The sequence below is a fragment of the Cavia porcellus genome, unplaced genomic scaffold, assembly GCF_034190915.1.
Source record: "Cavia porcellus strain 051 isolate PalLab524CR breed Dunkin Hartley unplaced genomic scaffold, mCavPor4.1 scaffold_5, whole genome shotgun sequence".
Lineage (NCBI taxonomy): Eukaryota > Metazoa > Chordata > Mammalia > Rodentia > Caviidae > Cavia > Cavia porcellus.
Window position 1 is genome coordinate 74,089,959 of NW_026947488.1, and position 23,000 is coordinate 74,112,958.

A 23,000-nucleotide genomic window follows, 5' to 3' on the forward strand; every position below is an offset into this window, starting at 1 on the left:
TACCTGGAACCTTGTGTGGCTTTTTACAGAAAAACGTGTTCCATGGCAGTGGTTACAGTAACAGAGTCAGTACACTTATCACAGTCACTGTCACTTGCTTTATGGTTAAGCAAGCATTTTACGGAAAGTGTAGTGTCTGAGTTCTTCATAACTCTTGTTTGTCATGACCTGCCAGTAGATTTCTGTTGGTGGCCAGGCTTACTGCTTGCCTTCATCTCTTTGGGGACCAGAGTCACAGATTTCCCATGCCGTTTTTTCTTTTGGTACCAGGAATCTACCTCAGGCCCTTGCACTTGCCCATCAGGCCCTGGGCCACTGAGCTATGTCCCTGGCCCTTCCTATTCCTTATATAAAATACATACATAAGCTTTTCTAGTAAGAGATGATTTTTAAAATGAGAATTCTTTTTCTAGTAAAAATGGGAAGATAACTGTGATGAAGTAGCTTCCATTCTTTCCTCTTCATCCTTTTCTTTTCCTCCCAGCAGGCCTTTTTAAGCCTCAGAAATACGTAAGCCCACAATGGCATTTGTGCAACTGGGGGACACAATTGCTTTGTAGACTGAAGTAGAATCAGTCAGCATTTGATGAGCTCATGATTCTGTATCTTCCTACACTCTCAAAAATCCAGAGAGACCAAGAAGAGATAAGGGGAAGGGAAAGCGGAGGGCAGCAGCTGGCGGGAGCCTGCTCTCTGAGGCCGGTGGAGGCAGGAAGGGAAAGGTGGCGGTGATCTCACCTCAGACTTCCCTTCTGTGGTTCTGCCAGTTCTGAAATCCTGGCCTTGGTGATTTCACACCCACGTGCTGACTCAGGCTGGGAGCTGTGGCATTGGGAAAGGTTTTACAATCACATAGTCTGATCCAAAGTACGTGTGATCCTCCCTCCCTTTCCGCTGAGATTCTGGCTCTTCAGCATAACCCACATTCAATTTAACTTTTTTTTTTGAGAGAGAGAGAGAGGGTCTCACTCTGTTTCCCAGGCTGGCCTCAAACTCACAGTGATCCTCCTGCCTCAGCCTCCTGGGTGGTGGGATTATAGGTGTGTGCTACAACACCTGGCTAACTTAACTATTTTATAAATGAAAACATAAATGAGTTGTTTCCCCAGGCCTTTTATGCAAAGGGATGATGGTGATGACCTCAGAATCAAAATCATAGAGCAGAGGTCAGAGGCCTGTCAGCCTCATTTTGTGAGATTCCAGAAATAACCCTTCCATTGTCTTTCTTGTCTGTTCTTCCTAGGTTAGTGGTCTCCTCCACGAGCAAGCAGTAGCCTAGCTCCTTAATTTACCTCACAGGTCCAGCCTGTGAGCTGTTCTGGATATGGTTCTCTTCACACCCAAAAGATCACAGTCAGGGCTCTCTGGACATGCAAGAATCTTTTGCATACACTTACCCGCAAAGAAACCATTATATGCACTTTCCACACCATAGAATCTTCTCCCACAGTGTGTGAGTTTTGCCTGGAAGTGCCATTAGGATGTAGCCCAAGCCAGCCCAGTGTGTGTGGGCATTTGCCTGGGTGGCACTTTACCACCCAGGATTCTGCCTCAAACGCTACAGGAGTTCCTGCAGCCATGGGACCTTCAATCTGCATTTATTCAGTCAACTATTACTAATGTTATTGATTGAGTTGCTCTATAAATAAAGAGACAGTTGCTTACATAGGTACCGATAACCTGTCAGTGTCTTAAAAACAGGAAATTGGGCTTACTGAGGGGTGAATAAAGCAGAAGAGATTGTATTGAATAAATAGACTGATTCTTGATGACTAAGTCCACATGCCATTATTCCTTGGTTAAATTTGTGATTTTTTTTTTTCTTTACCAGGCTTGCCCACCTGTTAGTATGGATGTCTGTGCTCTAAGAATACAGCTTTTTATAGGCTTGAAAGCTATGTGTCATTTTAGAAATCATGTAGTTCTTTTGACCAAGGCAGAGCCAGAAGCCTTTCCAGAGAGAAGAGAATCACCCAGAAAGTTGCTGTAAGCATCCTCTTGCCCCCAAGGGGCATTCCTGGGAATGGCTTGTAGCCACGGTGGCTTGGGAGTGTCTTGTTGGAAATGATCACATAGCTGTTCTGTGGTGTTCTTTTTCCAGAGAAGTTGAAAGAGGTTCCAGAGACCTCGGTAATGACCTTTATAATGGACCACAGAGCTTTTAGGAGAAATTGAATTCTAAAATAGGTTCAGTAAAAAGCAGACCTATTTTAGATAAGAATCTTTTTTTATTTGTTTGTTTGTTTTTTACCAGTACCAGGGATCGAACTCACCACCGCCTGCTTGCAAGGCAGGTGCTTATGCCGCTGAGCTAAATCCCCAGCCCCTTTAGATAAGAATCTTAAAATCATGCTTTTCTGAGTAATTAATGAGAAAGAACATTTTATGCTAATTCAAGTTATATGACTTTTTCCCTGCTTTTCTTTTTTGACTTTGTATCCGTTTTATTTTTTATCCAAAGATTGCTTTCTGATGTTGTAGAAGAAATTAATAACAACGTGCTTCTCACCTGACAGCATGTTCATGATCCCTAGATGTTTGCCGATCTACTTTAAAATCAAATTGCATTTTTATTACATTAATTTCTAGTTAACTTGTGGCCTGTTTTCACATTGCTCACAGTAGAACACTAATTTCCAGACTAGTAATGTTCTATTTGATGTTCTTTGGCCTCATGAAGGCTGCAGGCAGGAGAGACCCTGGGCACAGGGACTTTCATAGCCTGCTATTTGAGTTTGCTCTTTTGAAAATACTTATGGAATGAATTGGAAGCAATTGGTTTATCAGCACATGGTAGTTATATTGAATATAGTTGGCCCCTATAGTACTGAACAGTTGTGTTCAATGAAAACCAATTTAGAGGTGATCACTGAAGAAATAACTGAATGAAAGTGATTTCATAGTTACAGTATTTTGTAGCACCCAGTATTTACTGGCTAGTACTGTCATTTATTAATAACACATCTTACTTAACAGTTGTTAACCTTTGTTATACTTTCAGTTCTAGAAAAGATACCAGTGTTAAGATCAAACCACCTGTAGCTGAGGCTGGCTGGAGTTTGTATATTGTGAATACGACCTCACCAGTACAACTGTACAAAGAAATGGTACTTTTTTTCAGACTTCTGACTATTTGTAGAAATTGAGTAAAATTGATGATCATAAATTGATTATGTATATCATACATTCAGGATGCCTCAGCCAACCAGTTTCCAGGATCTGTGTGACAGAGGTGTGTGTATCCTTCTTCACTTTCTCATTTTCACTGCTTCTAACATTTGAGGAGCTACTAAAAATTCCCTTCACTAAAATTAAGAGTCCCTTATTCAAATACATCTTGTAAAAAGGATCAGTGGTCCACACTGAATATTAGTAGCTCTTGCCTTTGACTTTGAACCCTAGCAAAGAGGAACATGAAATGGAGTTAGAAAAACTGTGGGACCATCTATGCCCATCTCTTCTTTCTTTGCATATTAGCAGACTGTTTAGTGCACTCCAGTTGGTCCAGGAAGGGCCCTGCAGGGGGCATCCTTACTCTTGTTCTAAGGGTGAGAGCTTCCTACTCTTCACTGCCAGTGATTTTAATTTTTTTTTAATTTACATTTAGAGGAAAGTTGAAAGAATAAGAATAGCACAAAGAAACCCTATTTTCTCCTTACAGATACGCTTATGGGTCAGTGCTGTACCCCTTTGCTTCTCTTTCTTTTTATGCTTTCTCAACACCCAATTTTTTCTTTTCTGATCCATCGGAAAGTCATTTCAATATATAGGAACTTTTTGCACCTAAACATTTCATCATATATTCTCTAAAAGTCAGATATTCTCTTGTATAACCATGCTACAGTTACATACTTGAATAAATTTAACCTAGAAATGATATCTGATCTGGACTGCTTACTGCAGTTTTGGTAAGTGACCCAGTAATGGCTTATAAACATTTTCCACCCACTTCATTCTAGGATCCAGTTTGCAGTCAGGTAATATATGTGACTACCATGACTCTTTAGCCTCCTTGAGTCTAGACTGCTTCTGCTGCCTTTGCTTTTATTTTGTGACACTATTTCATTTTTGATAAATACAGTTTCTCTACCTTTTTATTTTAGAGTGTTCTTCATTTTGTGTTTGTTAGATTATTTCTTCAAGAGTAGATCCAGATTATGCATTCTTAATTATTTTAGTGTATAATATCTGGAAGGACACGAAGTCCCTCTGCTCCTCACTAGTGATATTAATTTTGATAAGCAGGTAAAAATGTTTCCTGATTCCCCTCCCCCGAAATTTATGCTGATAATTACTATATATCAGCTTGGTCCTATCTTTCAGTCCTGCTTAATTGAAGGTATTAGACTTTATCTAGCTAATCTGACTACTAGCATCTGAATATACTGATTGACTCAAATTAGCTAGTGATAATCTTTATGAACCCTTGTGAATTATGCAGTAGATCCTAAGTTGAAACTCAGGAAGGAAATGGTCTCAATTTGAAAGAGTTTTCTTTTTAAATCATAATGTAAAAAGAGAAGTTAAGTATTTTAAATATTTCCCTGGCTTTATCTTATTGGGACCAAATGATCACTATGTTAAGTGTATGCTTAATTTATTTTCACCTTCTCTCGCTGTTTTTTGAAAACTTTATTTTTATGATGCTAGGGGTTGAATCTAGGGCCTTGGTTGTCCTAAGCAGGCGCTCTACTACTGAGCTACATCCCCAGCCTTCTTTGGTCCTTAAAGCAGTTAAACAAGGTAGTGTTTATAGTGATACATGTGTTAAACTGGCTCACAGATTGTGGAGAAAGAAAACTGTTGGGCCTATTGATGATGTGTACTGTATTTACTCTCAGTGTTTAATGTGCTCCAATGGAAATGTTACTAACACAAGTTAGATGTGTTGAAGAACTGGAAAGCTGTCAGAAGCGTCTCTGCAGCAACATTAGGTGTCGGTCTGTTGTTCTAGGTAGACTATAGTAACACCTACAAGACTGTGAAAACCCAGAGCTGCATCCACCTTCTCAGCGAGGCCCATCTGTTAGTGAGAGCTGCCTTGATGGATGCCAGTCAGCTGGAACCCGGAGAGAAAGCAGAGCTTTTGGAGGCATTTAAAGAAAGCTGTGGGCACCTTGGAGATTGTTACAGCAGGTTGGTAACCATCTTGAATGCTGGATATAGTTCCCAGCTTTTTAACCTGATAGTCATAAATAAGGAAACATGTGAAAGGAGGTGGTTTGTTTATTCACATATTTCACAAGCATTTATTAAACACATACTATATACCTTGTACTAGGCTGGGCTTAGAGATACAGATGAAAGTGACGCCTCTCCTGTTTTAAAGAGTCGCTCTGTATTAGATGAGCAGTAAGTCTCAAGTTTATAGTCTCCTATCACTTAACTTCAGAATTGGAATTTTTTTTAGGACCTATTACCAGTGAAAACTCTCTCAGTCCTCTTTCTTCTTTATCACCGTTAGCTTCAAGTGCAGGTGTCTTTTTTTAGACAGCCTGTGATTTCAGTCTTACTAGTCAGTGCTCTCAAGGTGTCAGAAAAAGATGCTAGAGTGGATAGTAATTACTGTTTTTGCTTTAAGAAGATTGTTTATGAATTTGTGCATGTGTGTGTTCCTGTGTGTGTGTTTCAGAGGCTTTCGTGACCCATGGTAATGATTATAAATTAATAAAGCAGACTTTCTACCTGTAACACCTTTACTTTGGAGCCACATTATGAATATTATAATTCACATAATTATTTTTCTATATAATAAACATACAAAAGGAAACTATTAATTAGAATGACTTAAAAATAACACTAAACATTTGTTTCAATTACTAATGGCCGTGCAAAAGTATTTTGAAATGTATGTCTTTGGAAAGCATGATGTGTTTTACTATTGGCTATGTTAAACATACAGGCTTAAAATTCACAAGTGTGAGGGGTTTTGTTTCCTTCCCTTTAGGCTTGACACCCAGAATTCCCACCTCGCCTTACCGTACTATAAGATGTCTGGTTTGTCTCTGGCTGAAGTTCTGAACCGCGTGGATTGGGCAACAGAGGATGAATCTCAGAAATATGAGAGGGGATTGATCTTTTATATTAATCATTCACTTTATGAAAACCTGGATGAAGAATTAAGTGAAGTGAATATAGTTTTCTTTGTTAAAACTAATATTTTTTAACTCATTTTATTAATTGTATATCTTACTATTTGGAAGTCAGATTAACTGTTTTCATCTTTGTTACTCTTTTTGCTCCAAAAGCTAACATGCCCCTTTCTTTGTTAGTGATTATAGAACGTGTGGCCCATCCTCTCACGTTCCCTCCCTATGCCCATGGGGGATGCAGTCCACGTGGCCAGAGGACTTGCCTGGTGACAGTAGCGAGACTTCTAGAACATGAGCCTTGCCTGCCTTCTCATCCGAAGTCCTTCCCACACCTCTAGTGCCTCAGTTCTCCAGGTGTCCAAAACTTCACTTGGACAGCCTTGGCCCAGGGACTTCAGACATTAATAGGAAATATTTTTAGTCCTTAGTGTATTTTTGATACAGTTGTAAATTGTAATACCAAATCCTTAGGTGAGAAAAAGTTCTCTCACATAGATTGCTTCATTGGATATACTTTGAACTGTTGTTTTGTAAAGTATAATTTGATGAAATGTTTATTTTCTTCTTCTGAATTCCTGTTAAAATTATAAATGTTGTTCACAACCTGTTGCGTATTTCCACTGCTTTATCTTCATTTTCATTCAGCAAAGAGATCACGTCAAGTCAGCGTAGATCTCCCGTGTGTCTAATCAACTCATTTTTAATCAAAAAGATACTCTAATTTTATCTTTAATCACAATGTTTGTATCTTATATCTTTATGTGTGCATTTTCAATTTTGACTTCTTTTGGCTGACAGATCTTTTACTCTTTGTTCTTGCTCATCCAAGGAATTGGCAGCAAAAGTGGTTCAGATGTTTCATGTAGCCGAACCAAAACAATTGCCTCATGTTCTCTGTAGTCCTTGTATGAAGAATGTGAATCCCTTAACTGCCTTGAGATACCTGAGGAAGCTGGATACCTGTGGATTCTCCTCAATTTTAGTGACACTGGTCAAAGCAGCACTGGCTCTAAGGATGGGAGAACTTGACATGTATAGGAATGAAATGAAAAGTCATTCAGAGGTATGATGCTCTGCCTGGTGTCAACGGCAGGGGGCTAGAGGAGGCTGCAGTCCCAAGGAGTTTTTGCTTTTTATAGCTTATGCTTTTTTAATTGTAGTGGGCAGCAGACCTGCTATTGGAAGGGAAGTGATCCAAGTGGGATTTCACATCTAGCAAATGAAAAGCAGAAAGACTGATGGTGATACCAACAGATCATCAAAGACCTTTCTACCTAGTGCAAAGTACCTTCAGCAGACTGTGATCAGTGCTGAAGAATATACAGGCTCTCTAACTAGAGCCAACAATCCGATCGGACATGAGAAATAGGGTGCATTCTCTGGAGAGAGAGCAGAGAAATGCATATTCAAGTATAGCAAAGGAAGTGTTGCCTGTGAGCCTTATTAAATGTCTAGTAGATATCACAGGTGACTTTATGGAAGATTGGACATTGGAGTGCGTCATCACATGAAGAAAGGTCATTTCCCTTGGAAAAGAAATCATTTAGGGATATCATTTAGGGACCCGAGGCAAAGATGTTAATCATTTAAGGAAAGAAAATTGAAAGTAACATTATTTAAGCTTTTATTGTATCCCAGGGCTATCTAGGCCTCTTGCATGTGTTATCTTCTTTAATTCTTACTGAAATGCTGTGAGAGGCAGCTAAGGCCAGAGAGCTTAACTTGTTCATGATCACAATCCAGAAGGAGCCAAGTAGCTTACTTTCAGAATTTGTGTTGTATACTATTGTCAGATGCTGATAGTAAAATCCTAGTTCTAAAATAAGAGTTGAAGCGCTTTAATGTTTTACAAGTGGTATGTTTTGTTACAGTGAAGAAGAGAACATGTCAATATTGGGGTATCTTCTGCCCTTTTTTGGGGTGGGTATCATGAATTGGCTCAGGACCTCACACTTTCCAGTCAGGTTCTGTGCCACTGAGCTATATATCCCACACCCCATTTCTGCTTTAAAGAGTAGAATCCTAAAAAAAAAAGTAAGTTTGTAAGTTCCATAAATTTGAACTAAATCTAAGCTGTCTTCAAATATTGAGTATCTTGATGTTTACTTAAATATTAATAACTTCTATAAGGCAGTAAATGATGGTCCTGCTTGGAATTCATGAATTAGCCTTTATAAAAAGTATTATTTAACTAAATTGCTAATAGCTTAACCCTGAATCCAAAATTCAGGAGGATATACTGACAAAAGGAAAATCTGAATACACTGTACACAACGTTTCTAAATTTCCTTTTCATCTGAAGATGAAGTTGGTGTGTGGCTTCATTCTGGAACCTCGGCTACTGGTTCAGCAGAGGAAGGGACAGGTTGTTCCAACAGACCTTGCAGTTCACTTGAAGGAGACTCAGCCTAGACTGCTTGTGGGTGCAGTCCTGGGTTTGCAGAAGAACAACAAAATTGGAATTGAAGAGGCCGATTCTTTCTTTAAGGTTTGTCACATTAAAAATGTCATTTTTCTGGGTGGCTTGATAAAAATCAATAGAAACGCAAGAAGAATAAAAAGTGAAATTTTCATATGTTTATTGAAAAAACTTGACTTATACCTAATCCATTTATAACATAAAAATACAAGTAAAGAATATTTCTGGAGAGACTTTATTCATGCAATCGTGAAGCCAACAAACTCGCATTAAAAATGTCTGAATTTGTTTTGCCATGGCACTAAGCATTGCTTGCACGACGCACGTGATGGAGTGGTGTTCAGGCTGGCTGTCATTGATCAGTGCTGTGTCAGAAGGCTCCTTTCTGTTTTCAAGGTGCTCTGTGGTAAAGATGAAGATACGATTCCTCAGCTCTTGGTAGACTTCTGGGAGGCGCAGCTGGTGGCCTGTCTCCCAGATGTGGTACTTCAGGAGCTCTATTGCAAGCTCGTATCACAGTACATCTGGAGGTTATCTAAGAGGCAACTTCCTGACACCATACCCTTGAGAACATCAGAGGATCTGGTAAGAAAATGCAATGGTATTTTAAATTAAACTCAGACATGGCAGATTACAAGAACTATTTTATTGTTAGTGAGCTGGAGTTAAACCTAGTTTTCTGTTACCAGATGTCTTATTTAAACTGGAATTAAAAGTACACCGACCAGTCTATTACCAGAATTGTCCTCATTTAAGTAATTTCAAGTTCTGAAGAATGCCCCATATTTCTCCTGTATTACCTAATCACAGTGAAAGCATGTGAAAAGGACACCTCCAGATATGTCCTTCCTCAGCAGAGGATCGATAAGTAGAACATGAGAGAAGAGACCGCTGCCACCCTCCCAGTGGGAGAGGAACTTCTGAAGGCCCGTGGGCCGGGAGGCCGCCTCGGCGGGCACCCATTGCCTGCCAGCTGCACACACAGGAGCATGCCACCAACGGGTCATGATCTGTAGCATTACATACATAAGCACCTTTTCTATTCTTCTTTTTGCTCTCTTCTCTTCCTCCAGCCCTTTGCCTCTCATGGAAGCCATACTTAGTATGAGTTAACTGAAAAAATTCAGCAGTTTCTTTTTTTTTTTAATCAGTACCAGGAATCGAACTCACAACGACTGCCTGCTTGCAAGGCAGGCGCTTATGCCGCTGAGCTAAATCCCCAGCCCCAGCAGTTTCTTAAGTAAAGGTTACTGCATGCAAATTATCTTGAACTTACGGAAAATATTTTGCCTCCCATCTGAAGTAGTATATGGCACATCCCTATAATCTAGCACTCAGGGGGCTGAGGCAGGAGGATGACTGGAAGGCTGAGGCCAGTCTGGACTACAAAGTGAATTCAAGGCAGTCTGAACTGTGTAGTGAGACCCTGTCTCAAAAAGACAGAAAACCAAAACTAAATGAAGTAATATAAGTAAAAACTATTTGCAGTGTTGCTATTAACTTTTTAAAGTATAATCAGCTTACAAGCAATACCGTTTTTCTTGTTAGAAAGTACTTCTTTGGAATATTTTAAGTTTTAAACTGTAAGGAAGTATTTAGTGCAGATTATTTGGGGCAGAAACAAGGCTGAACATTTTCCATGGTAAAATATCTGAAAGACTTCCGGCACTAAGACTGGCCGATTCCATAACATGGCAGAGGATTAATGACTGCTTATGTTTTGTGAATAGGTGAGGAGAAATTTTGTTGTTATTCTATCTTGCTTATGATAAATTCCTTTTATGTTTTAGATAAATGCCTGTAGTCATTATGGCTTAATCTATCCCTGGGTTCATGTTTTAATGTCATCTGATTCCTTAGCTGATAAAAATTATACAGACGACCTTTCAAAATTACAGGTAAGTAAAGTGTGTCTTTTTATTTAAGTTTGGTAGAAATCAAGTATTCTGTTAATCTAGAATGTATCATTTGGGGGAAAGTCTGTTGTTAGGCATACTCAAGCACTTTGGTGGAGACAGTTGCCTCAGCCTGGAGCTGCTGGTAGGGGTCTGAGCTGAGGGACTAGTTTCAGTAGGTAGGCAGGCTGCAGCAGGTTGTGTAACTGTGTTCAGCATTTTCAAGATGTGTTTGAATAAACTATATGAGATTAAAGTGTGACAAATGTGTGGTGGTGTTTTTAGTGTGTGTGTGTGATTAAATAATGTAGACCTTTAAACAAACCCAACCACATATGATTGGTTGTGTCTTGTGTCCTAGAAGGAGACAGGTCAAAGTAGCCTGCTTATCTGGTTTCTTCTACAAAAGATTTTCGGTGCTGGGGATTTAGCTCAGCGGCATAAGCGTCTGCCTTGCAAGCAGTCGTGAGTTCAATCCCCAGTACCGATAAAAAGGAAAAAGACAAAAAAAAAAAAAAAAAAAAGATTTTCAAAAACTAGAGAAGCACAGTTAGAAAATGTAGATGAACCCGTGGGAATTTTGACTATAGCAAGTATTTTCCAGTGAAAATGAGAAACAAAGCATGCATCGGACTTGGATTACGCTTGGCTGAATTGCATGTGATTTTATTTAATGTAGTTCAGTGATCCAGGGACTATCATTGCTGCATTTGTGTTGTTTGATCTGCTTGATGTAGCTGACAGTATATGAAAATTAGAATTTCATATCAAGAATCGGGATTTTCAAGCTGCTCAAAATACACAGTAGAACCGGTCACTCAAGACCTTTATTGCTTCTGAGACCTGAGGGCTGGCACTGGCCAGCAGCCCCTGGTGTCATCCGGCCCAGAGGCTGAAGGGCGCATGCTTTTTCTTATATCCAACTGTCTTTATGCCTTTTCATTCTCTGCTTAGGCTTCAGAGTTTGCCATCTCTGATTTAAACTGTAGTCACATTACTGCTTCTGCAACCAGATGCCAAACACGGAATGAGAGCTGGGTAAAAAGCCTAAGAGGCCTTGTTAACTTAGACTCCGTGTTCAGACAGGATTGTGCTGTCCTCAGAGATGGAGTTCTGTGTATTTTCTTTGACAAGTCATGTAAGATTCTTGGTATTTAGTATCCTCATGAGGCAGAGGATCCTAAGGGCTCAGCTGTAGAAGTTTTTATTTTAGAAATACTGCTTGAGTGTGGACTTTAAATTCAAAGGCCAGCACTGGGCTCTGTCTTTTCTTAGAACACACACAGTAATGACCTATTTACAGGGCAATTTCACATTTCTGCTGTGGAGTTTTAAAGCATAATCATTGCTTGAAAAAAAGTAGTATGTAGTGACCTTTTAAAATCCATTTGAAAGTACTTTAAAAGGGTACATTTTTCCTGAGAATCTTTGCTGTTAAAGGATAGAAACATAGCTGGGTGTGACGGTGTACACCTATGATCTTGGCACTCTAGGTGCTGAGACACGAGGATCATGGAGACCCTGGACTTTGGTACAGAAAGGAAGAACAAAAGGATAGAAATGTCAAAGTAAACTTTTCCAAATAACTTTTCTAACTGTAGCTTTTTCTATATTGTCTCTGTTAATTAGTCTTAATCATTAAGAAGAAAATAAGTATCAAAAAATCAAAATATTTCACTGGTTGTCACTTAGAGTAATAGGAAAGTTCAGAATCACTTGGAAAGCTTTTCCAAAATTGTGTAACTGTCCTCCCCTTCCCAAAAATTTGATACAAATTTGTCTGTTGTCCTCAGTCATTTTAAGAGTATATTTGTGCTATAACTAAGACCTATAAGTCCTTTATATGTCCAAAAGCTACTTTTGGGAGGATAAGTAAATTTCCTGTTCTTTGCCAAAATTATCATGTTTCTCACCCTTTCCACATCCTTGCCAGCCATCATTCCTTAAAAACAGTGCCGATTGTCTAGACAGAGAAGACAAATCTGTGGATTCCAGCCCTACAGAATCAGGGCTGAGGGTCAGAGAGATCTTGATTGAAAAAGGGAATAAATAATACATGTGTTGAGTTTGGAGAGGAGTCCATTTCCAAAGTTGAAAGAAAATGGAGTGCTCTGTGAAACAGACTACATTAACAGTATTTTAAAGAATACCAGTAATCTTTGGTCCACTCTTCATCTGATGAAATATGTACTGTTTGGTGTTTCTTAGCCATCGTATTCATTATTATCAAACTTCTTAATTATATGGGTAAAACTAAGTAAATGCTCTTACATTACCCGTTTTGTACCAAGTGCTGACTGATTTCCTTTTGTACTGGGTCTGGTGCCCCTGCTTTCTTCCTTCCTGCCTCAGCCATTATTCTAATAGATCAAGGGTAGATACAGAAATAGTCTGTTTTCTTCCTTATTGGAGATCCTGGGAGTGGGAGATTACTACTTTATTTCATTTTGTGGCACTTTGTTGTCAGGAAATTATTCAGATGGATAATTTACTAAACTTGCTGAAAGAATAGATACCAACCTTATTCTCCTAGCTGTTCCTTGGAAGACATTTGGAATAAAGTAATCACGCTGACTGTGATTACTGTGAAGGCGTAGCTCATGCTCCATGAGAAGTCATGGGAAGTGTGAGAACATGCTGGAGAGAAAAAGATACAGGGATTAGAAGCCAAGATATAACTATCTGTCCTACAGGTGAAAGGAAAAATGGAGATTATTTTTGTGTACAATTAACAGTGCTATACACAAATTTAAAGTAAAGTATTAGCAAAGTTGTTTGATGGTAAAATACCAGTGAAATTCTAAATACTGAAGTAATAGCTGTTGCTTGTTATTTAGCTTAAGGTAAAGAGTATTGGTGCAAATGATTAGCTTCTAAACAGAAGTGTTAGTTTTTTTAAATGGTACAATTTTTGAGTATATATGTAATGCATGCTCATAGTAAATTTTGAAAATAGAGAAAAGTGTGAAAAGAAGACAAAAAATGGGCTTTGTGCTTCTATCCAGTGAGTTAATCTGTTTCAAATGCAGTCCTCTTCCAGATGTATTTCTGTATGTGCATGTATCTACATGGTTTTTATTAAAGTAATCACTCTCAACGTAACTTTGTATTACAATTTTTTACTCACCATTTTATCACATTTTCCTATAATTAGCCTTTGAAAGCATAATATTGATGACTATTATGTCCCACCATATGAATCAACTATAATTTAACTCATCCTTGTTTGAATATTTAAACTACTGATTTTTCACTATTCTTGTGCTGAACATTGGAAATAAATCTTTGACTATCACACAGTGATTACTTTTTTAGGATTCGAAAGAACTATTAGTTTTAATTTGCAGTTTATTGAAAGTAAATGAAATGTTTGCTTCTACTAAAGAGAGCTTTCTTTAAACTTGTGGATTCAAGATTATTTAATACTGCAGTCCTCTTGGATTTGCTAAAAAACAAACCATATATGTACATTCTAAAATAGCAATTTTTTCTTTAGCAAGTGAAGAGCGATGATATGTTTTAAATGTATGCTGTGTATATGTGTTTCCGTTTTGCAGATGCCTCATGCCCTGACCTGTCACTTTTCTGTTCATAGTCTCTTATATGTGGTCCTTCATTTGACATAGCTTCTGTTGTTCCCTTCTTGGAGCCACTCTCAGAAGACACTGTTGCTGGCCTCAGTGTCCATGTTCTGTGTCGTACCCGTTTGAAAGAGTATGAACAGTGCATAGATACACTGTTAGAGAGATGCCCAGAGGCGGTCATTCCATATGCTAATCATGAGCTGAAAGAAGAGAACCGGGTATGCTTTTTGGATTATGTTTTTAGGCTTGTTCAGTGACCATCAGATTTGATAATCTTTATTTATAAAATGGGGACAATTTATACCAGTCCAACTTCATAAAACTGTGTGGAGCCAATGAACATATGCTTAATGTTACAGTATTTGAGTATTGTTAGTGTTATTAAAATGCACATTAATGGCATGTTACTATCTTTTTTAAAAAATAACTGTTTGGAGATTGTGTTAGCTTACCTATTACGGTATCTCTGATTTCCTCGGGTTTCCACTGTACCTCATGAGCTGAAAGAAGAGAACTGGGTATGCTTTTTGGATTGTTTTTAGGCTTGTTCAATGACCATCAGATTTGATAATCCCGTTACTTTATTTATAAAATGGGGACAATTTATACCAGTCCAACTTCATAAAACTGTGTGGAGCCAATGAACATATGCTTAATGTTATAGTATTTGAGTATTGTTAGTGTTATTAAAATGCACATTAATGGCATGTTACTATCTTTTTTAAAAAATACTGTTTGGAGATTGTGTTAGCTTACCCATTACGACATCTCTGATTTCCTCGAGTTTCCACTGTACCTGCAGATTTCCTCTCAGAGAATCATGCACCGTCCTCTCATAGATTGCTTGCCAAACCTCCCAGCCCTTTGTCTGGAATCTAGATGGAGACCACAGCTCTTGCATTCTTCACACCAGTAAAACCAGTATCATGTGATGATGCCAGGGTCTGCTCGAAGCAGGAGCAGTAACCAGATTCCCTTAGGCTACAGGAGGAGCAGCCTCTGAGCGCCTGGATAACTGAGCCTCTGAAATGAATTCTGGGGAGCCAGTTCCCCAGGAGGTTTCTCTTCAGCAGGGGTCCCACAGATTCTTCTCAAATGAAAACTTGACACTTACTTATGTACTCTGTGCCTACAATTTCTGAGATGCAAGTATCTCTTCTTGTCCTCATACAAAGTACTTAGTTTCTTTTTGGTACTAATGATACTAATGTCTTTAGCAACTACCAGTCCAACTTTAGCCCCAACTTCACTTACACATGCTTTTGAGCCAGATTTAAGATTTTTCACTTTTTCCTGATCTGCTTCATGCCTCTGATTCTTTTCATAAGTTTGGCTAAAAGCAGCCAGGGGTACCCATGCCATAGCCTAAACATTTGACTGTCTGAATTTTTCTCTCTTAAATCAGTTAGTCGGCCACTTCTACTCTCAGTCTCCCACAAAATCTAAAGACATGGGTGAACTAGAGACAGAATTTTTGCCAAAGTGTAACATACAAGGTCTCTAGTCCAATTATTCATAAAATCCTGGTTTGATAATGAAAACTTCACCTTTACAGACTGTTCTTCTAAAGTGTGACTAGAATTGCCCATCATGTTTGCTTACAACATTTTAGACTTTCTTTAGCCCACTTCTTCAAACTGCTCTGCAAACCAGCTCTAATGGATTCTGGTTAACATGGTAATGTATAGTTAAAATAGTAAGCCCACTTCGCAAGTACCAATTGTCTCCATTCATTAACTTCCCTGTAGCTGGGACAGAAGACCCAAGAACCACAATTTAAAAGAGGAAAGGTTTAAATTGAATCACGTTTCTGGGGATTTGGTCCATGATTGGCTGGCTCCAAGGCAGTAGCATCACAATAGGAAGGGGCATAGGAGAGTGCCAGAGAGGAAAGGTGAGAGACCAGATACAGATCTCATAGTCACACCTCAGCCTACTCAGAAATGTGTTTTACTCATCTTTAGGGAAGATCCCAAACCATTCAAGTTAATAGTCCACTTCACTGTCACAAAAATGACAACCTGAAGATTTAGGAAACAGGTACAGGCTGGGCATGGTGGTACACTCCTGTAATCCCAGCACTCAGAAATCTGAGGCAGATGGACTTCTGCAAATTCAAAACCAGCTTGGGCTACGCAGAAGAGTTCAAGGCCAGGCTGAACTGCATAACAAAACTGTCTCAGAGACATATATATATTTTCTGTGTCATGTGGTTTTTAGTTTAGAAATTAGCAAATTTTAAACTGTAGTACTTTTTCTTCTTTCCTGCTTGCCACTTAAGACATGATAGCAGGACATGTTTGTTTATTCTTCAGAATAGGCATGTGCACGTATCCAAGTTACAAACTTTTTTTTTTTTTTTTGGTACACAGAAGACTGGCTGCTAATATAACTTCTATTACAATGAAGTTGAGTGAAATCATGTATTTTTTTTTGTTGTTTGTTTTCCTACATTGTCTTCTCATTGGAAAGCTGAGTATAAAATATGACAAAACTAAAATTTATTTATTTTTTCCTAAGACAGACTCTATGGTGGAAAAAACTTCTGCCTGAACTTTGTCAGAGAGTAAAGTGTGGTGGAGAGAAATACCAGCTTTACCTGTCATCATTAAAAGGTAAAATAATTTTTTTGGTTGATTATAAATTTAAATCTAAATTTTAAACTTACTGGAGCCTTGCTGTCTCTTAATTTTTCATATGATTCTCAAGTGAGATAAACAGGGCTCACAGAATCCTCTGGAGAACTTATTTCTAAGGAGCGTCTAGTGCCCCCGCCACAGGTACAAAAATTCTTTTATGTTTTCTGGTCACAGAGTGGGCACTCTTTTAAAGTTAACTTTTACAAACACTTGACACATTATCACAGGCACAGGAACTCACTCTATTAAATATTTTTATAGCCACTATGATAATTATCTTATTGATGATCTCAATGCTTAATTTACTTCATGTAGAAATTTATTAAGATTATGAGTATTAAACACAATTGTAGATATCAAAGAATGGTAAATTCTTCAAGAATTTTAAAAAATTGAAAGTCTCTAAATTGTAGATTTTTTTTAACCCGTGTAGATATTTGAATTTTCATTATTCTTAGGCATTTACCAATTTTGGTAGAGACATCATTTTCATTTTCTTGCTACTGTGTGTTGTTATTGGTAGTTAATTGTTGGTCTCATGACAGAATGGTTACCTTCATTTCAGCACACATAAAATGTTAAAAACTGACAGTGCTGGATGGAATTGTATTTTCCAGCTGAACTAGTAAGTTTTTAAATATTAGGCAGAGCCAGCAGCCACTGGAGAACTTGAGTGGCATTTCTGAGGTCTTCCCGTTAGCAGCTGTAGTACATTGACAGAAGACTGCTGGAAAACTGGAACTGGAGAGCCTGGAGCAAGCCAGTTTTTTTAATATGCTGGACTGAAGAGATATTCTGGACTCACTCTAAAGTAAAATGTTGAGCAAAAAAGGGTGAGGTTGGAGGTGATGGTTAGGAACACAAATATGTTTAGGAACTTGATTTCTTGGGTCTTTAACACACTGTTTCCAACCTTTGCAGTTTGAAAATTGCCCATGTGTGGGGAAGTTTCCTCTTTGACTTTGACTTTGGCTAGTAGCACTGCACAAGTTATGGCTAATAAAAATGTTTCCAGGTGGCTCCGAGGGGGAAATTTGTCTTAGCTGAGAGCCACTGCACTAACATGAAATGGGTTAGCAGATGGCTTGTTTAAAGAAAGCATTTGTTACTCCTTTTGTAATGAGCTGTGCTTTAAAAGGTGTAGTATCATTGTAAATTCCAAAGATAATTAAAAAGTCATCTTCAATCCCACCAGCTGGACATAGCTATTTTTACCAATTGATAAACAGTTTTTAGACATGGTAGACAGTTTTAAACTTGTGTATTTATATTATAGGTTATTCTTGGTCAACTTCTAGATTTGGGTAGCTGGTATGTGAATAGACAAATTAATATTTTAGCCTTAATTTTCCCAACTGTAAATCAAGCATATTACCTACTATAATCTCTCTAGGATGAGGCATACATTATATCAATCAAAATCTTAAATGATGTTTGAAGAAATAAAATTAAAACATGCACAAAACTACTGTATCAACTATTAAAATACAGATGCAAGGTATAGACCTTTTTCTAGATGGTGTAACCTGCAGTAACCTTTCTTTTTGGGAAAAGATAATTGGGCACTGATGACATTTCTGTTGGCTCTATAGTCCCCAAATCAGTTTTTTTTTTTTAATCTAACAACTATCTAAGATTTACGTGCACTCACTCAACAGGAGACCATCAGTAATTCATGTTTTTTTACACAAATTTTGTAAGATAGGTAGTAGTTTTTGTTTTTGTTTTGAAACAAGGTTTTGCTATGAAGTTTAGAGTAGCCTTGAGCTCGTGGCGATCTACCTGCCTCAGCCTCCTAAGTGCTCAGATTACAAGCATGTACCACCATATCTGGCTGAAATGATTTCCTTAAGCTCACTCAACTAGTAGGTTGTGGTGTGTGGTTCCCTCTGTAAGTCTGTCTTACGCCAGAGCTAGAGATCTTTCCACTAGTGACTGCTTCGTTCACTAACTTTTCAGCAAGGTGTTAATCCTTTGTGTAAAGCATAATAGATCACTGGATATTAGACATGACTTAGGATAGAAATTATGAACTCAGCAAATAGAGTAATTGGAGGGCATACAAGAATCACACAGGGAATGAGGTGTGGATACAGGTGTAAGATCACATGCACGTTTATTGGGAAAGTTGTACGTAGGTGTCACTCTTTTTGGGAGAGCATGTATCTATTAAGGAGTAATAGAATCATAAAATAACATTATCTTTACAAAAATGCTAGAAAAATTTCCTTAACATTGAAAATGATTATTAGCACACCTTTGCAGTTTAGAATAAAAGGTAATAGTCATGAAAATAGATTTGTGTTTAATAATATGAAAATTTCATAATAAACAGAACCAGTTTTTGAAAGTGTTACCTAATAGCTTATGGTTTTTCCCGGACTAGCAAACAGTCTGTATGTTAGTACAGAATAGCCCTCTAACACTAAAATGTATTCAAATGAGTATATTTTTCTTTAGAGAATAGAAGTCTGTTGAAAAGTAATGTCGTAATCTAGCAGTGAAATAGCAACTCCTATAATACAATAGATTTTACAGGATTCTAGAAAAGATACATTAAGCTATTAAAACATAATCTGTGGATTGAAGAGGCTTGTTTTTTTCTTTGTTCTAACACTTTATTGTCTGAATTAGCTCTTAATTGATGGGCTAAAATGAAAATCAAATATTCGGTTCTAATCCAGGTTTTCTTTCCCATAAACAGAAACATTGTCAGTTGTTGCTGTGGACCTAGAATTAAGAGATTTCTTGAACGTTCTCCCAGAAGATGGCACTGCAGCATTTTTCTTGCCTTATCTTCTTTATTGTAGTCGAAAGAAATCGTTGGCATGAAGGTGTAATTTGAAAAATGCCACAAGAGCATATGAAACTGAATTTTTAAAAATTCAGCGCCAGATTAAAAAAAAAAACAAGTCTATGATTTTATTTTTTAAGAGATGAATTCAAGATGCTTATTTTACCAAGTGGTAGGAACTATTGATTTCTTAATTATATCCTGAACCCACTTAATTGTACAGAATGTAAAAAAGCTTCACGGTGGAAGACTTCCTCAAAGAAATGCTGTTTGTAAAGGTAGACACTGACTTTTATTCCAAGGAAGACCAGCGACTTGTTTGAGGACGTAACAGGCATTTTCATCCCGGGAACACTATGAGAAAACTTCTCCACGTGTCTAGAATCTTCTTGAATTTTCCGGATTTCTCTACTGGGTTACTTTTCTTCTTAAATGATTCTCTTTGAGAAAGATGTAAATGTTTTGTTACAATAAAAGATTTAAACATTATTTTCTTGTAACTTTTAAAACTCATACTGTGTTTCTCTCTGAATGCAATGAAGCTGGTTCCTGTGAATCATTGAGTGCCGTATGTTTCTCACCCAAAACTTTGTTGCCATTTTTGCTGATATGTATTCTTGGTCTTTCAGCTAGAGTAAATGTGAAAATAAAAAACTATATCATGACATCCACAATGTCTTCTTTTTCGACTTCTTGTTAAACAATTTTGAGTCCAAGTTGAGCTCAGTAATATGTCTGTTGAATCCAGTTAAAGGTGGGGGAAAACTTCAAATTGCCTGGTGTCTGATACAATAGTTTGGTCTTTTTTCTGGTAGCAACCTCTTATTATTTTATTAATTTTTTTAACCGGAATATAATATACAAGCATTGTTTCTTAATCTCTGCCTTTCTCCAGTTTTCAGATACAGTCATTTTGACCATGTTTTCAAGGGTTCAAAGCTCGGATTGATGTATTTTTGTTTTATGTTTATTTCACCCCCATGCCCACTGGCTCCTTAGGTATTCAGTAAGATGTTGGAGGTCTTGATGGGAAGATGATGGTTGGACACATTTTAATAAATAGTGACCCTTTGAATACCATCAGGATATCTGGTCATAGATTTGTTTTTAATGTAGTTTTCTGGTGTCCTAAGAGTGGCAGTATCAGTGGTCTGTATGAGTCAATTGTGTTTCCTATTATATAGTCGTTTTCCATGTATAGTTTATTATATTTCCATCTACAAAAAATAATGGCATTCCCCCTTAAGTGCACAGAGATGTGTTTCCAGTCTTTTGTTTTTAATATTTATAGCCATTCCACAGTAAATTTTCCATTCAGCACTGTCACACACATTTGTTATGAACCATTGTTTTGTCTTTTTTTCCCACTTATCACCAATTTCTTTCATCAATACTTGATCTCTATAGAAAAAGAAATTTTAAGACCATTATTTAAAGTCATATATTTTATATGGTTTAAAAGGTTAGTAAATTATGCATTAAATGTATTCTAATTTTTAAGTATTCTTTTGTTTCATCAATTTATTTATAGTTTTCTACTTTTTATATGCTTAAAAATCTCATTCTTATAATGCTTTAATTAAAGGAGAATTATTTCTGTCCTGCAAGGATCGTATTATAAAGGGGAAAATAGTAAATTTACAGTGAATGAACTTGTCATATACCACTGTTGCAAAAGCTGAAACTTTTAACCAATCCTGGAAAAAATCACTATCTTGTTCCTTCTGACATGCGGTTCCAAGGAAAATGCATCACTTGTGTGACAGTCTTGCCAAAAATCTGTAGCCTCAGCCTAACCCTGAGGAAACTAGAAAAAAAAACAGTTGATGAGCATTCCATTAAGTGACTGCCCTGTACTCTTCCTGTGAAAGACAAAAGATGGGGGAACTGCTAGGCACTGAGGGGCACCCCTGTAATTCCAGCACTCTGGGAGTCTTGAGTCGGGAGGGTGGCAAGTTCACGTCCTGCCTGGGCAACTTAGCAAGACTCAGTCACAAAAAATAAATAAATACAAGAGAGCTGGAGAAGCAGCTCAGGGAGAAGACCTTGGGTTCAAGCCCCAGTATAGCAAAACAAACAGGAACTTCCAGCGTGAGGGAGATGAAGAGATTCGCCAGCAGTAAGGGCATGATCTGCTATTTCCCTTTGTACATAGTACCTCTTCTTAAAGGATGACTGGTGAAATCTGAAGAAGATCTGTAGTTTTTAATCACTTAATTTCTTGATTTGAGGTAATTATGGCTATGTACTAGAATATTCTTGGTTTGAGGGAACCTGGGTATATACAGTTGCATACACAGACACAAGGGTATATGTATTGAGAGCAGGAGAAAGGAGATGGAGAGAATAAGAAAGCAGCTATGGCTGGGTAAAAATTAGTATCTGGGCAATCTGAATGGAGGGCATTCGAGAGTTCTTTGTTTTACTCCTATATCTTTTCTGTAAGAATGAAATTATATGCAAAGAAAGTTTTAAAAACGTAACTTACTGAACTAATGTTATTATCACCAAAAAGAGTATTGTGTTAGACTTGGATACTTAATTAGAGATACAAATGTGTAGTCCCCACCTGTAAGAAATTTAAAGCCAAGCAGGCATTCCTTTCTGTAATTAGTATCTAAAAGGCTGACTATCACAGAACAGTCACAGATTAGCAATGGACTCTTTACATTTGCGTGAGTTGATTTTACGTGCTGCTTTTGATGGAGAAGTGAAACGTTTACATTCAGAATGAGAAGATGTCTACCATTCTTTTCTGGTTGTTTCTCTCTCTCTCTGTCTCTCTCTCTCTCTCTGTGGAAACAGTTATAGCCTGGTACATAATGCAACAGTATTTTATTTTTCCTTTATGTGCTCTCTTGCCTGTGTCCTGGTAGCCAGGCACTTTTCTGGCATGTAGCTTTTCTCAAAGCTTTATCCACCTTATACTTACAGATAATTCAGGCTGATTCACTTGCCTCCCTACTTTTTTGTGTATAGTTACAACTATATTTTGTCTATTACTGCATTTTAAAGCCCCAAACAATAGTTTTCATCTTTGTAAAAGTCAAATTTCTCTTAAACTTTCTTTCTTTGTTATTATTTTTTGGTACTCAATTGAACCCGGACCACCTCACTGAGCTACATCCCTCACCATGTTTTAAAATTTTTTCAGACAAGGTCTTGTTAAGCTTCTCTGGCTGGGCTTGATTTTACCGTCCTTCTGTTTCCTAAAGTGCTAGGATTATTGGTAATTCTTCCTAATACGTGTTTTCTTTCTCATTTGCTATTTGTGCTACCATTTTTTTGTACAGCTTTAAAACAGTCTCTCCTTCCTTAGCCAAGCAGTCATCTCCCTCTCCTCCTCCAGATGCGTACATAGTGCAGGTGTCTTCAGTGTCTGTGTATGTGGGGTTCACCTGTGGTGTCATCTCCACATGCCAAGCATTTGCTCATGTGAATTTCCCAAATGTGCCTGGTGTTCCCTCTGAGCAAGATCGTCCTTTTGTTTGGTTTACCTGCAAGTTCCTGTCCTTTAGAGAGTATTTTAGTTTTTGACCCCAGCCTTTTGACTCTTCACATTAGTCAAGTTCCTGGC

The 23,000-nt window shown here is 37.7% G+C and overlaps 2 protein-coding genes across 9 annotated transcripts in view; one reads left to right on the plus strand and one right to left on the minus strand.

Moving 5' to 3' along the window:
• Window positions 1–20,097, plus strand: part of Hps3 (HPS3 biogenesis of lysosomal organelles complex 2 subunit 1) — a 43,170-nt gene extending 23,073 nt beyond the window's left edge. Inside the window, exons 7-17 of one of the 5 annotated variants that reach the window (XR_010047615.1) lie at window positions 1,832–1,986; window positions 3,002–3,107; window positions 4,955–5,136; window positions 5,948–6,128; window positions 6,922–7,155; window positions 8,395–8,580; window positions 8,908–9,096; window positions 10,302–10,409; window positions 14,002–14,208; window positions 16,511–16,605; window positions 19,334–20,097. Coding sequence is in view for 3 of the 5 variants with exons in the window: in XM_063249166.1 (XP_063105236.1) it covers window positions 1,832–1,986; window positions 3,002–3,107; window positions 4,955–5,136; window positions 5,948–6,128; window positions 6,922–7,155; window positions 8,395–8,580; window positions 8,908–9,096; window positions 10,302–10,409; window positions 14,002–14,208; window positions 16,515–16,605; window positions 19,334–19,461 (1,767 nt within the window). In the remaining 2 variants the exon portion in view is untranslated. The remainder of the gene's footprint in view (window positions 1–1,831; window positions 1,987–3,001; window positions 3,108–4,954; window positions 5,137–5,947; window positions 6,129–6,921; window positions 7,156–8,394; window positions 8,581–8,907; window positions 9,097–10,301; window positions 10,410–14,001; window positions 14,209–16,510; window positions 16,606–19,333) is intronic. The other 4 variants (XM_063249166.1, XR_010047616.1, XM_063249167.1 and 1 more) reach the window with 4 other exon arrangements.
• Window positions 8,655–23,000, minus strand: part of Cp (ceruloplasmin) — a 48,768-nt gene continuing 34,422 nt past the window's right edge. The window contains exons 19-21 of one of the 4 annotated variants that reach the window (XM_003476545.5): window positions 14,443–14,490; window positions 12,927–13,043; window positions 8,655–9,093 (exon numbers count right to left, since the gene is read on the minus strand). In XM_003476545.5, coding sequence (XP_003476593.4) covers window positions 12,928–13,043; window positions 14,443–14,490 — 164 coding nt within the window. In that variant the 3' untranslated portion in view covers window positions 8,655–9,093; window position 12,927. Of the gene's footprint in view, window positions 9,094–12,926; window positions 13,044–14,442; window positions 14,491–18,709; window positions 21,231–23,000 lie in introns of those variants that run through there. The other 3 variants (XM_013159723.3, XM_013159725.3, XM_013159724.3) reach the window with 3 other exon arrangements.